The sequence below is a fragment of the Monodelphis domestica genome, chromosome 4, assembly GCF_027887165.1.
Source record: "Monodelphis domestica isolate mMonDom1 chromosome 4, mMonDom1.pri, whole genome shotgun sequence".
NCBI classification, from domain to species: domain Eukaryota; kingdom Metazoa; phylum Chordata; class Mammalia; order Didelphimorphia; family Didelphidae; genus Monodelphis; species Monodelphis domestica.
The window spans coordinates 27,589,013-27,603,536 of record NC_077230.1 but is presented as its reverse complement, the minus strand read 5'-3'; the positions used below and the strand labels follow the sequence as shown (position 1 = coordinate 27,603,536).

At 33.1% G+C, this 14,524-nt stretch overlaps 1 protein-coding gene across 3 annotated transcripts in view; it reads right to left on the bottom strand.

The window, feature by feature from the left end:
• Window positions 1–14,524, bottom strand: part of CFAP47 (cilia and flagella associated protein 47) — an 886,918-nt gene that overhangs the window by 101,362 nt on the left and 771,032 nt on the right. For all 3 annotated transcript variants that reach the window (XM_016433371.2, XM_007493353.3, XM_056826272.1), the window contains 2 exons: window positions 10,778–10,949; window positions 9,001–9,162 (listed from right to left, as the gene is read on the bottom strand). In XM_016433371.2, the coding sequence (XP_016288857.2) occupies window positions 9,001–9,162; window positions 10,778–10,949 (334 nt within the window). The remainder of the gene's footprint in view (window positions 1–9,000; window positions 9,163–10,777; window positions 10,950–14,524) is intronic.

Genomic DNA, 14,524 nt, shown 5'->3' with positions numbered 1-14,524 from the left:
GGCTAACATAACAGCAAAGGAAAGTAATGAATGCTGGAGGGGGTGTGGCAAAATAGGGACATTAATTCATTGCTGGTGGAGCTGTGAACTGATCCAACCATTCTGGAGGGCAATTTGGAACTATGCCCAAAGGGTGCTAAAAGAATATCTACCCTTTGACCCAGCCATAGCACTGCTGGGTCTGTACCCCAAAGAGATAATGGACACAAAGACTTGTACAAAAATATTCATAGCTGCGCTCTTTGTGGTGGCCCAAAACTGGAAAACGAGGGGATGCCCATCAATTGGGGAATGGCTGAACAAACTGTGGTATATGTTGGTGATGGAGTACTATTGTGCTAAAAGGAATAATAAAGTGGAGAAGTTCCATGGAGACTGGAACAACCTCCAGGAAGTGATGCAGAGCTAGAGGAGCAGAACCAGGAGAACATTGTACACAGAGACTAATACACTGTGGTATAATCGAACGTAATGGACTTCTCCATTAGTGGCGGTGTAATGTCCCTGAACAACTTGGAGGGATCCAGGAGAAAAAAACACCATTCATAAGCAAAGGATAAACTATGGGAGTGGAAACACCGAGAAAAAGCAACTGCCTGAATACAGAGGTTGAGGGGACATGACAGAGGATAGACTCTAAATGAACACTCTAATGCAAATACTATCAACAAAGCAATGGGTTCAAATCAAGAAAACATCTAATGCCCAGTGGACTTACGCGTCGGCTATGGGGGGTGGGGGGGGGGAGGAAAAGAAAATGATCTATGTCTTTAACGAATAATGCTTGGAAATGATCAAATAAAATATATTTAAAAAAAAAAAAGAAAAAAAGAAAAAAATTAAGATTAAAAAATGACAAATGAAAATATAAAAAAAAAAGCTGTAAAGACATATAAACTGGGGCAAAATGAAGTATACAGAAACAAGTACAACAATACTGTATTGATAATCAACTACAAAAGACTTAGCTACTCCAATAATCCATGCCAATTCAAAAGGAGTCACAATGAAAACTGTTATCCACTACCATAGGAAAAACTAATCAACTCTAATTGCAGACTGAAGCATATTTTCAACTTTATTTTTCTCATTTTTTGTGCTATACAACTAATATGAAAATGTTTCTCATGACATATCTATGCTATATATCATATTTATTGCCTTCTCAATGGATGGAGATAGAATGAGAGTGAGGAAGAGAATTTGGAACTAAACTTTAAAAAATAAGTATGAAATTTTGAGAATTATGTTTAAGAAATACCAAGGCATGAATTTTATCCAATTAATAAAATCACATGTGAAAATGCATATATATCATGAACATGGTTGAGAAAGTGAGACAAAAAGCATTGAGAACAGCTCTTCCAGAGGGCACAATGAGGAGCTAGTATAATTGTAAAGACAGATTTCATGAAGATGTTAATAAGACTTTCCTAAATATTAAAATTGTCCAAAAACAAAACAAAACAACAACAACAACAAAAAACAGTTGGATCTTATGGGGTGGAGCCAAGATGGGGGAGTAATCTTCATCAGCTCTGTACCACCATGAGAATTCTCTCTGATCAAGATAAAATATCACCAAAAATAAATATAAGAGTGAAAGAACCAACAAGGAGACAGAGTAAAACAACTTTCAAGAAAAGAAAACCCCAAAAAAGTAAGCAAAAAAAAACATCTGGGGTACAGGGATGAGAGGAGAGCAGAGCCAACAAGAAGCTATAGCAAGGAGGAAAGAGCAAGTCAAGAGCAAGCCAAGAGTAAGCCAAACCCCTCCACCCCACATTTGCTGTCCAAGGTTTGGAACCTATGCCCAAGCTAACATCCAGATACTGAGATTCTGCCTGGGCAAATAGTGATACAAGTCAACCCAAATCCCTTGAAATTTCAAAATTATGAAAAAGTCTGGAGTCACAGCCCAGGGAATTCAAGTCTGGCATTGGGATAATGACTTGGTTCATACTTTGAGGTGGCTGCTGATAGTACTAAATATTGATCTCTTTGCCTCAATTTCAGGGCAGAGCTCCAAGATAGGACAATCTAGGGTGTGTCTGATTAGATCAAGTACACAGTGAGTACACACCAAAAATTTGAGCCTAAGCTTGGGGCTAGAATTTGATCAGCCCCTAATCTGATCAAGATGAGAATGATATAAAAAGCTTACACCTAAACCTTAGGCAAGTGTTGAAGCTATCAGCATCACAAGGGTCAATTGAATCATCAGGGGGAGGGGGGGTCTCAGAGCCTATCTATAATTATATAGGGAAAATGAGCAAACAACAAAAAAGCACTTAACTCTAAAAAAATGGAGAAAAAGAGCACAGTACAAACACAGAAGGGGACAGTGAAGGCAAAGAAAATACACCCAAAGTCCAAAAGAAAAATATAAATTGGACACCGATTCTGGAAGATCTCAAAAAGGTCTTGAAAAACCAATTAAGAGAGGCTGAGGAAAAGTGAGAAAGAGAAATGAAAGTGATGTAAAGAGAAAGGAAAATTATATAAGAAGAAATGGGCCAATTGAAAAAGATAACCAAAAACTAATAGAGGAAAATCAGGTCTTAAAAATTACAATTGACCATCTAGGAACTTATGATTTCATGAGAAATCAAGAAACAATAAAACAGAATCAAAGGAATGAAAAAAAAACACATAAAATATCTTATTGAAAAAACAACTGACTTAGAAAATAGATCTAAGAGAGACTGTCTAAGAATTATTGGGCTATCTCAAAGCCTTGATCAAGTAAAAATCTTAGATATCATATTATAAGAAATTATCAAAGATAAATGCCCAGAGATCATTGAACAAGAAAATAAAATTGTAATTGAAAGAATTCACAGTTCACCTCCAGAAATAAATCCTCAACTGACAACTTCCAGGAATATAATACCTAAATTCAACAGACACTAAGTTAAGGAAAAAATTCTTCAAACAGCCAGAAAGAAACTATTCAAATACCATTGAACTACAATCAGAATCACACAGAACCTACTTACTTCTACATTAAAGGATCAGAAGTCATGGAATATGATATTCAGAAAGGTGAAAGATTTGGATTTACAAACCAGAGTTACCCAGCAAAACAGTATATTCTTTCAGGGGAAAAAATGGTCATTCAATAAGATAGATTTCCAAGCATTCCTGAGGAATAATCCAAACCTAAACAATAACAACAAAATAAGTGAAGTCCAAACACGAGATGTAAGAGAAGCTCAGAAAGGTAAATAACAAAGAGAAAATGTATGGAACTTATCAAGTTGAAAATGCTTATATGTCTACATGGAAATGAGATACCTGTAATTATCAAAAACTAATTTTAGTAGTAGGGAAGATAGAAGGAATTTACCCAGAAAGAATATAGGGAAGTAAGCTGATTATGATATGATATGATATGATATGATGTATATGATAATATAGGATAATTTATGTTTATAAATGTGATGATATGAAATTATATGTGTGTATGATATATGCATATTGTAATAAACAAAGAAAAGCTGTATTTTGATTGACAGAGTCATGTGACACAGAATCCCATGGGAATCTGGGTCAAGATTCCAAGCAAAGAGGTTGGGGGAAGGTTTGTCCCAACTGACAACAGTTTTTTTTTTTTCCTTCTGGAGCAGAAGTAAGTGTGATTGGTAGTTTTAATTTCAACTATAAAAGTTACCACTGGTCCTTAGAAGACATCAGCTATGTAGAGGGACTGCAGCCAGCCTGCAGGTCAGCTGGACTGGAGAGCATAAGGAAGATTCATCTACTTGGCTGGGAGCTGTTATCTTTCCTTTTGGACTTCGGCCCATCTTGGACTCAACTTTGTGAGATACTATTTGTGTGGGACTTAACTTATTTAGCTTAGGAAACTAGCCAATAAAATAGTTATTACTTTTGGGAATAAGACTTAGTGATTTCCCTTCTCCTTGTTACCCTCATTCCTATCCTATTTCCCCATTAATAAACTAAAAATATTTAGATGTTTATCTCTTGTTTATTCCCCTTAAGCATCCCAAAATAACACTATAGGTGGTATTACACTGTCCAAGAAACATACAATATATAAGATGCTACAAATTACATGAAATTACAAAAAAAAATTTTTTCAAAATAGCCGTTCCAAGATAGCTGACCCAAGATGTCCACCAGGAACACGTGGTGCAGTCAAAATGACTCCCCCAGGATAGCCAAGCCCCCAGAATTCCATTAGGCCTTCCCTCTGAGCTCCTGGTAGTTCAAAGAGGTTTAGAATGTTGACTCAACTGAATTTTCCCATAAGTACTACAAGTAACTTACAATCAAACAGACAATTAAAATAATTAATAAATATAACCTACCCAGCTCTGCCAAGTGTTATTAATTCTATATTACTGGTTGATATAAACATGTCCTCAGTCATGTTAGGCACAATTTTATTGTTCATGTGGGAATACATGTTATAAATCCCTTATGTTATATTTGTTGGTTTCCCAAGCATATGCCACCTGATATTGGAGTTTGATTGGATAAAACTGGTCATGAAAGTCAAGCTGATTGATGTTTTTGCTCATTTTTCCTTAAGTGTGATTTGTTGTTTTGTCCTGTATAAATCCTGTGCACCTGTGTTTGTTTTGGGAAATGGCTAAAGGTAATAATCACATGGTTCACTAAAGATTCAGAGTTAAAGGTCATGGTAATCCATATGAGATACCAACTTGACAATATTGAACATTATATAAACAACTGACATATAAACCAGGGGTATGGAAACAATGTTGACAATAATAATAACAATGATAACAACAACAATAAACCATTCAGCAGACTAGAACAAGAAGAGGCAACAGGAAACGTCAATCTATGTCCCCTTAGAGATCTACCAATAGTAACAAAGAATAAAATACACAAAGTAAGAATCCATAAGAGATTTTCCCCAGAGGACCTCGAATCAATAAAGAGAAGAACTCCAAACTTTAGTGATGAGCCTAACAAGGTTATTAAGTAGATACAATGGGCTATAGAATTCAATGACCCAGGTTTCAATCATTTTCCCCTCCTTATGAAGGAAGTACTCACAAAGAGAGGAATAAGTTTATAGAGGAGACTAGATCAGACCCTCATTTGCAATCATGGCCAGAAAATTGGAAACTTGAATCATCTGATGATGGGGTATATGAAGAGCTTATTGAAGCCAGGGATGCCATATTGGAGGTAATGGGGCAATATACAAAACAGCCTAATCCATGGTCCAAGTTTGAGGCCATTAAACAAAAGGTATCAGAAGCACCTGTGGTTTTCCTTGAAAGGATAACTGAGGCAGCCAAAATTCTCCTGAGAATGGATGCAATAGATGAAGGCACCATTGCCCACATCAAGCATATTTTTGTCAAGAATGCTGTGCCCAAGGTTAGGCAGTTCTTTAAATCTAATTACCCAGATCGGGAAGAGCTTGATTTGGAGGAATTGAGGAGAAAGGCCACATATTTGACTAAAGACCCGAAAGAGAAATATTATGAAAGAGATTCCATTGTAGAGAATTTAAAAAGAAAATTGAGGGAAGCTGAATTAAAGGCAAAGGAAAATGAGATTAAGGAGGTAAAAGCAGTAGCTGCTTTGAGATCTATGCATCCAAGAAATAGCAATAATAACTATAGGCCTAGTGAAAGAAGATCAGGCCCTAGATGTTTTCTCTGTGACAGGATTAGACATTTGTACAAGGATTACAGATTCAAAAACCAATTTAGAAGGCAGATAAATGGGAATGGAGGATACAATAGGCAGTACAATAATAACTGGAGTAATAGCAATTGGAATAATAATCGATGGAATAACAACACTAACTACCAGAATAGAGGGTGCAATCAATGCCAAAATGCCTGCTGCCAGGGCCAACAAGCACCAGATGTCACAACAATGCAATCATGGGTAAATTCTGGGGCTAGACCAAAGTACAGCCAGGTAGTAAAAGGTGACCAGAGTAATGGGGCGTGTAGCTTATGAAGGTTTACCCTAAGTCCATATGAAAATGAATCAGGAAATAATGAGTGTGGTATAAATGAAAATGAGTTGAGGATAAATAAAATTGAGTGTAATGAAAATAAGTTAGATGGTGATAGAAATGAAGATAATATAATTAGTGTAAATAATTGTACAGAAAAAGAACATTGTAATATAAATTTAAGAGAAAATCCTAATGAATGTAAAATAAGAGAAATTATTGAAGAATATAAACTGAATAATAATAATGAAATTGTAAATGAGAACAATGATACTAAGATGGAGAATATAAGGACCAATGAGAGTAATATAAAAGCTGATGATACCAAATCCTGGGAAACTCATGTAATTCAAGCAGACATAAGCTTGGATGGACAGAAAATTACTGAGTTTTATAATGATATTACTGTGCTTGCACCAGTTCTTGAAACCTTCCAAACTCCAAACAGCTGAACCCTATGTTTCTGTAACTATAGGGGATCAGTTTTGTGATCATTTGGTGGATACTGGAGCCAGTAAATCAGTTTTGAAAAGTCTTCCTAAATATTGTAAAGCTGTTGGTAGTATGGAAATGATTGGAGCTACTGGAAAACCAGAGAGAGTAGCAAAATTAAACCTAAAATGATAACTTTTAAGTCCTTCATCTGTGGAGCATACATTTCTGTCTATGCCAGAATGCCCCATGAACCTTCTTGGTAGGTATTTACTGAGTAAATTATGAGCAATGATTCAATGTACTGACACTGGGGATATATCATTACAACTCCCAGAAGAATCTCTGAAAGCTTTTCCATTACTGTTCTTATATTCAGTCAGTACAGAGGATGAGTTGGATTCCATCTGTCCTATTCCTGAGGATATCTCAGAAGATTTATGATCAAAATCTTCCACAGATGTAGGTCTATTGAAATCATTTTCTCCAGTAAGAGTGAGAACCAAGGAAAGACCAGTTGAGTAAAGAAGGAATAGAAGGTATCAGGCCTATCACTGAGTCCCTAATTCAACAAGGAATCATAACACTGTGCTTCTCGATTATAATATACCTATTCTTCCAATAAAAAATCCAAATGCAAAATTGTCTTCTACAGATTCATCCAAGATTTGCGAGACCTGAGAGCTGTAAACAATCATGTAATAAAGACACATCCTATAGTACACCAAGCCTAGTTGCTATAATCTTCCATCCCAAGTCAAGCAAGATATTTCATCATGGTAGATTTATGCTCAGCATTTTTCTCGATACTAATTCACATGGATTCTCAAAAGATATTGGCTTTTACATGGGGAAAAAAACCCAGTGGATGTGTACTCATCTTCCACAGGAATTCACCAATAGCCCAAGCCAATTCTCCTAGATTTTGAACAGAGACCTTAAAACAATAACATTAATGGAGAATAAAATTGTACATGTTGTTGATGATATCCTCCTAGCATCACAATCTGCTAAAAGTGTGTTTAAAGGGATAGCAAGATTCTTTTGATTGAATTATACAAACATTGGCATGAAATTTCTAAGGCAAAACTACATTGGGTCAATATCTCACTTTGAATATCTTGGATTTGTGTTGTCAGAGGGTCCCAGAAGTATCACTCAGAAATGAATAGCTGATATCCAAAAACTGAGTACACCTAAGACCAAGAAACAATTCAGAGCTGTTTTTGGAACAACTGATTTCTGTTGACAATGGATACCTGAGTATAGTGAAATTACAGATAATTACAATATAGTGAAATAGCAGATCGAACCAGGAATACAGAACCAGAACCTCTGAAACTCAAACTTGAACATCTGCAAGCCTTAAGTAAGCTTAAGGAAGCAATTTTATCTGCACCAGCCCTTTGAATCTTGACCCTGGGTCCCATGTGATTCTGTGTCACATCTCTGTCAATCAAAATACAGTCTTTCTTTGCTTACTACAATACAAATAATATGTAAAAAATCAAGGCATGCTTGCACTGATAGAAAAGGGAAGGGAGAGATTGGTGTAAATGGTTGTAAATTATATAACATAAAGAGGCATGAAAAATCATTATAGAGCGGGGGGTATACGGGTGGTGATGGCCGATACTAAAATTTTACTCTGATCCTAACTGACTCAGAAGGACAAATACAAGTATACTCAGTGAGGTATAGAATTCTGCCTTACCCTACAGAGAAGTAGAGGGAATATAAGACAAGGGAAGGCAGAGGTAATTGAAGGGAGAGGGAAATAGTGGGATGACAAAAAGCAAAATTCTGGTGAGGAGGAACAAAGAGAAAGGGAATAGAGCAAGAACTAAACATGATGAACAACAACACACAGTTACTAATCATAATGCTGAATATGAATGGGAGGAACTCACCCAACAAAATGGACAGTTTTGGAGAGAAGGAGCCTTCCATTTGCTAGAGATTTTAAAATGAAAGTTGGACATTTGGAATGTTTATTAGGGATCCTTGGTCAATGAAGAATATAACTCTATTCCTCTTACTAGTAGCACATTGTGGTATGGTAAACTGCTATTGAGAATATGTATATATTATATATGCATATGTATATAATAAATGTAACAATATATTGAACTACTCATTGTAAGTCAATAGTACATTAATAGTAATGAGGTCTAATCCTGTTTTACATTTCAAAGATGCTAAATATTGACTTTACCTATCATTCTATACTGTATATATTTATTCAGATTTATGTTTATATTATTCACTTATGCTACTTAAATAATATTTATTATATAATATCATCATAGTATTTTTATTTTATTTTATTGGTTATTTAAATATTAATTTTATTTAAATAAAATTCTATATAATATATACAGTTAAATATATATAACAGTATATCTATAAACAGTTTTAGTTGATAAAATATTGAAAGACATTTTGCAATATGTATTTCAGTATTGGTAAGAATTGAAAAAATCACCTAGATAAGTTTTCTCTTTCCCTTTTGTTTCATAGTTGAATATATTTTTTCCATTAAAGTTGGACATATAAACATACTTATATATATATATATATGCATATATATTTACTGTGTCTGACTTGTCAGCCTAAAGGCAACAGAAGATTCCTTGAACAAGCCAATCCCTTCAATATTGATAACATCATCCACGTCTGGCTCAGTGGCAGTCAGAGTTACTGGAAAGTTCCATATCCCATCTGTGCTACATTGAACCGCCAAGGTGATTACAGATCTTAAAAACAACAACAACAACAACATATAGATAGATATATAGATATATAGATAGATAGATAGATAGATAGAGAGAGAGAGAGAGATATGTTATACAAATAAATACAAAAGGCAAAATACTAATCAATAAAATTAGTATACTAGAATTAATAAGCTTATTCATTAATTACTTCAAAGTACTTGTGAGTCTGATTTAAGATCTCTGTGGCTAGGCATTTTCATTAAGACTGCAAATTATAAAGTTATGTTTGATTCAGAAACTCAGTGAAATAACTTTGCCAGCAATACAATGAATAGAAATTATGAATCATTTTCAGGCATTCTTTGGCATTTCAGTTTCAAACTATTTCTCTTTGCCTATGTTTATCTTCCTAATAGCTGACTCCATAATCTGTTGTGTTTTAAGGTACACATTTGTAAGGAGTTAATGCTACTTTAATATCCCATATTTAATTTTAAAAATTTCATCACCTGGTAAGTTAAAGGAAATTTGTGATAGTTTGTGAATTTCATAATTTTTCTATGTGATCATATATTTTAATAGAATTCTATAAAACAATTTGCTGTTAATATTGCTTCTTTTTGAGATGAGGAAATTGATGTACACAGAGCCTAAGTAATCTTCAAAAGTAAGATGTGATAAAGTCAGGATAGAGTCAGCTATTTTGAAAAGAATAAAGTTCTCTTTCCACTTTACCAGACTCATTTCTAAGTTTTCAAACTTTTCCTAATATTCTTTATGTAATAGCATGTACAATCCTTATTTACCTACCACATGACACCACCTACCTGTCTTTCTTTAACCAAAAAGCAAACTCAATCACAAATTCCTATGAAAACTAATCAAACCAATCGATCAGATTTCTAAGTGTAATGGCAGATATTTTCATGTTTATGAACACAGTTGCCACACCAGTGAGTTCAAGACTATTTCACAGTCCTTTCACAAGAGTTCTTAATCTTTTTCATAAGATACTAGTTAGGATGGTTCCATGTAAAAAGAAGGCCTTTCCATCAATGCAGAAACAAATAACTTGGAAAAGCCTTCTTTTTATATGATTGTTTTTTCTAACTAAAATACTGTAAATAATTATCTGTGTTATTATTTATTTTAATTCAAATATAGCCAACATTCAGTGATTTCAACAGTTCTTTAATTCTGGTAGATTAAGGAGATTGATTATATTAATCTGGAAGATAAATATATACAGAAATTAGTAAAACCACTAGGAAATGAATTTTCTTCTATTTTTTAAATAAATGATATCTAACATTGGGATTTCTGAGCTTAGTTTGAGAGATTTGTTAAAATTTTATTAACTGATGAGAAAATATGCAAATGTACTCCTATATTAAGTTAGAGATCAAGATAAGATTAAATAAAGTAACAAGTTAAGCAGCAGACTGAGGGGTGACAGATAAATGAGTTAGAAACACCCCATTAACCTGCATGACACTCTGTATAGCCCACTGAAAGTAGAGTTACTATATCCATAAAATTCACTTTAAGTATATTAAAAAAATCCTATCCCAGAAAAACTAACTCGAAAAAAATCTTAGGTTATTGGAATATGGATAACTTTTATTCTTTAAAGGAAAATGGGAAATAGAATTACCTAATTGGCTTCTTTGGTGCAAACACTATATTGAAGGCTAGTGATATAACTGCATTTTCTACATTTTGCTTTTTCTTGACCAGATATAATGCAATACAAGATTCCAAGTTGGATTTCATGAGTTCAGATTCAAATTGAATTTCATACTGAAATTCATGTACTTCAGGCAAATCTAGGAAAAATGAGAACAAATAAAACACATTATTCCAGTTCTATTCCATAAATAATTATTTCAGAAGTTACGGTGTCTTCAACATTATGATATAATAGCAGAGGGAAGGGATACTATTCAAAAGAAATGGAAAAATCCTATTTCAGTGACCTAATTGTAGGAAACAAGATTTACACCATTTATATTATCCATATACACATATTTACCATTTGTTGACTCCTGATTCATGACTTCATTTGGGGTTTTCTTGGTAAAAATATGGGAGAAGTTTGCCATTTCCTTCTTCAGCTCATTTTACAAATGAAGAAATTGAGACAAATAGGGTTAAGTCACTTGCCAAGTGTCAAAGCTAATAAGTGTCTCAAGCAAGATTTGATCTCATGTCTTCTTGACTCAAAGTTCAGTGTTCTATCCACAGCATCACCAAATACATGTGTTATATATATATATATAAATATATATATATATATATATGCATATATATTTATATTCATATATATGATAGACACATAACTTTGACTTTAGTTATATGTTGATATTTTCTTAACTGCCATGTAACCAAATGTTATCATTATAACATTATTATAAACACATTTCTATTATTAATTATAATTAATTCCTATTGTTATTAAGATATATTTAATGAACTGGGATTTCATCAGTGCTAATTAAAATAGCTAATATTCATATGGTGCTTTAAAGTTTAAAATGGCTTCAGATATATAATCTCATTTGATTCTTGAAGTTACCCTGAGAGATAGGTGCTATTATTATTCCCATTTGAAGAATTCCCTCATTTCATACATATTAACAGTTATCATGCTATTATTCTATATTACCTCTTTATTATATTTAGCAAATGTATTTATTCAAAAATAATAATAATACTTACCTGAATTATTTTATATACATGTGTGAATGTGAAACTATATTATAATTCTAAGATCATTATGAAAGGCAGTTTGGTGCAATAGATAAAAGTCCTGCCTTAGAATCTGGTTTGTCTTAACTCTAACATACACAGTGTTGTAACTAGCCACCGGTCTTTTAAGATCTCTGTGGCTAGGCATTTTCATAAAGATTACAAATTATAGAGTTCTTGAGGACAGGAACAGATTCATTTCTCCCTTTGTATATTAAGGTCTAATTTAGTGTCTGGCATAGAGGAGGAATTTAATAAATACTCACTGATCATTGAATAATAAATATTGTTCTTGGAAGATATCTGCATAGATATGATAGATGGGAACTGATGAAATCAACAAGAGAATAAATATAAAAAGAGCATTCATGGCCAAGAACAGAGCTCTTGAGCACACTTGATTATAAGAAGTTTATGTGAATGATAATACTCAGAAGCTGAAGAAACAATTAGGTAGGAGAACAACAATAACATCTAATAATTAATTAGTGAGCATCTAGATGCCACCATGGATAATGCTCTGAGCCTAGACTTAAGAAGACCTGAGTTCAAATGTAATCTCAGACACGATGTAACTGAATACTTGTTACCTTGTTAACTCTTCTGTTAAATTAGCTGGAGAAGGTAATGGAATCATCTCCAGTACCCTTGCCAAGAAAACCCCAAATTGGATCACAAAAAATCAGAAATGACTGAAGAACAAAATTTAAACAGCACTTGAACATTTGCTTTATAAACGTTAATATAATTTTTCTTCATGATATCCCTGGGAGGGAATGGCTATTATTATCCCCATTGAATAGATAAGAAAATCAAAGCTGAGTGAGGTTAAGTGACTTCCCAGAGTCACAAAAAGTGTCTAAGGTCAGATTTAACCCCAGAGACTGGTCCACTCTCTCTCCATTATGCTGCCTAGCTGAAAATCAGACTGTTACATTCCAAAAAGAAGATAATCAAATGTCTAGCATAGTCATTGCTGATATATATATATATATAACATTATAAAATTTGTAAAGAGATTAATATAAAATTTCTTAATTAAGCTTAACAAAAAACATGTAAGACAGCTCTAGAAGTTTTATTTTTCCCACATTTTATATGACAAGAAGGCTGAAGAGGCAAAGATGGAATTTTAATCCAAATTTTCTCCTGATTTTAGGTTCACTTTCTATTATATGCTAAGGAGTCCTTTGCTGATTTTAATTCTCATTACAGGAACTAAAGTGTTGCTTCATTAAGAATTTGACGAAAGCCAGATATCATAACTCCTTGCACAAATTTGTCATGATAAATAAAAGAAACATATACCCTTTCCCCCATTTCTCCTTCAAATTCTATACCCTCATTAATTCTCAAGAATAAAAAAAATATGCCCAAATTTTTCCTAAGAGTAATATTTTGGTCCACACTTAACTTCTCCTATACTATATTCTCTCCCTAGGCTCACTGCCTACTTGTAATTTACTTTTTCCTTGAATATCGAAGTCAAGTCAAACCTTCTCTGGAGGTCAGCTCTGAACCTGACAGTCTGTATTGTAGTGAGACAAATCCTCTAATTACATACACATTATACATTTCACTGTAAATTGGACTTCCCTGAGTAAATAAGCTTCTTGAGGAGAGGTATATTGTTAAACATCCTATTCCCACAATACTTGCACAGTGTAAGTTCTAGTATTATTATTGGCTGCCAAAATGTTTGAAACAGAAGGAAATTTGAATATAATAAACATTTATTATTTTTGTTATTATATTTGACAACTTTGGATAGAGGCATACAATAGTGACTTCAGTTAAGCTTATTTGGGGTATTTTTAATTGCTCACCAATTTTTATTTTTCACAAGCATTTGGTCAGAGTTTTAAAATTCAATTTTTTTTTGTTTAAACTAAAATAGAATTAGAAACCAAAAGAGTGGTAATAAAGAAACTCTTTTGTTTTTCTTTTCTTTTCAGGCTTCCTAGAAAGTCAATTAATGAATTAACAAGAACAGCAATGTAATAAAAAGAAAATGCTTAAGGGGAATTTCATAGACTATATAATGTTAGTACTAGAAGATAATCTTAGCTGTCAGATCTATTAGGAATTTACAGTTTCAGGGGGAGCCAAGATTAAAACTCCTGAAAGGATTAAGGAACAAGACAGATTTTATCAATGCAAATTAAGTACAACTTAAACTTTTTTTTTTGAGGAAGACATTCATTAGGTAAAAATGACAAATTACAATTTAATGTATAATCTAAACCTACTGAAGGGTTTCCACATCAAGGATTCCTCATAGGAGATAATATAGATAGGAGATAATATAGATAATTCCATTATCTATATTGTTATTGTTCATAGTACTAGAAAAGTACTATAGCAATAAGAAAAGAAAATGATCAAAGGAATTAGTATAGGCAATGATGAAACAAAATTATTATTCTAAGATGGTATGATGGTATATTTAGAGAGCTCTAATAAATAATTTAAAAAAATAGAAATAATAACTTTAGCAAAATTGTAAGATTTAAAATAAACTCAAAGAAATCATAAACATAAGCACAACCAAGCCAAAAAAAAAAAGAAATACCATTTAAATAATATTAGATAGTAAAAAAAAATACTTGGCAATCTATCTTCTGACACATAACTAGGAACTATGAAAATAATT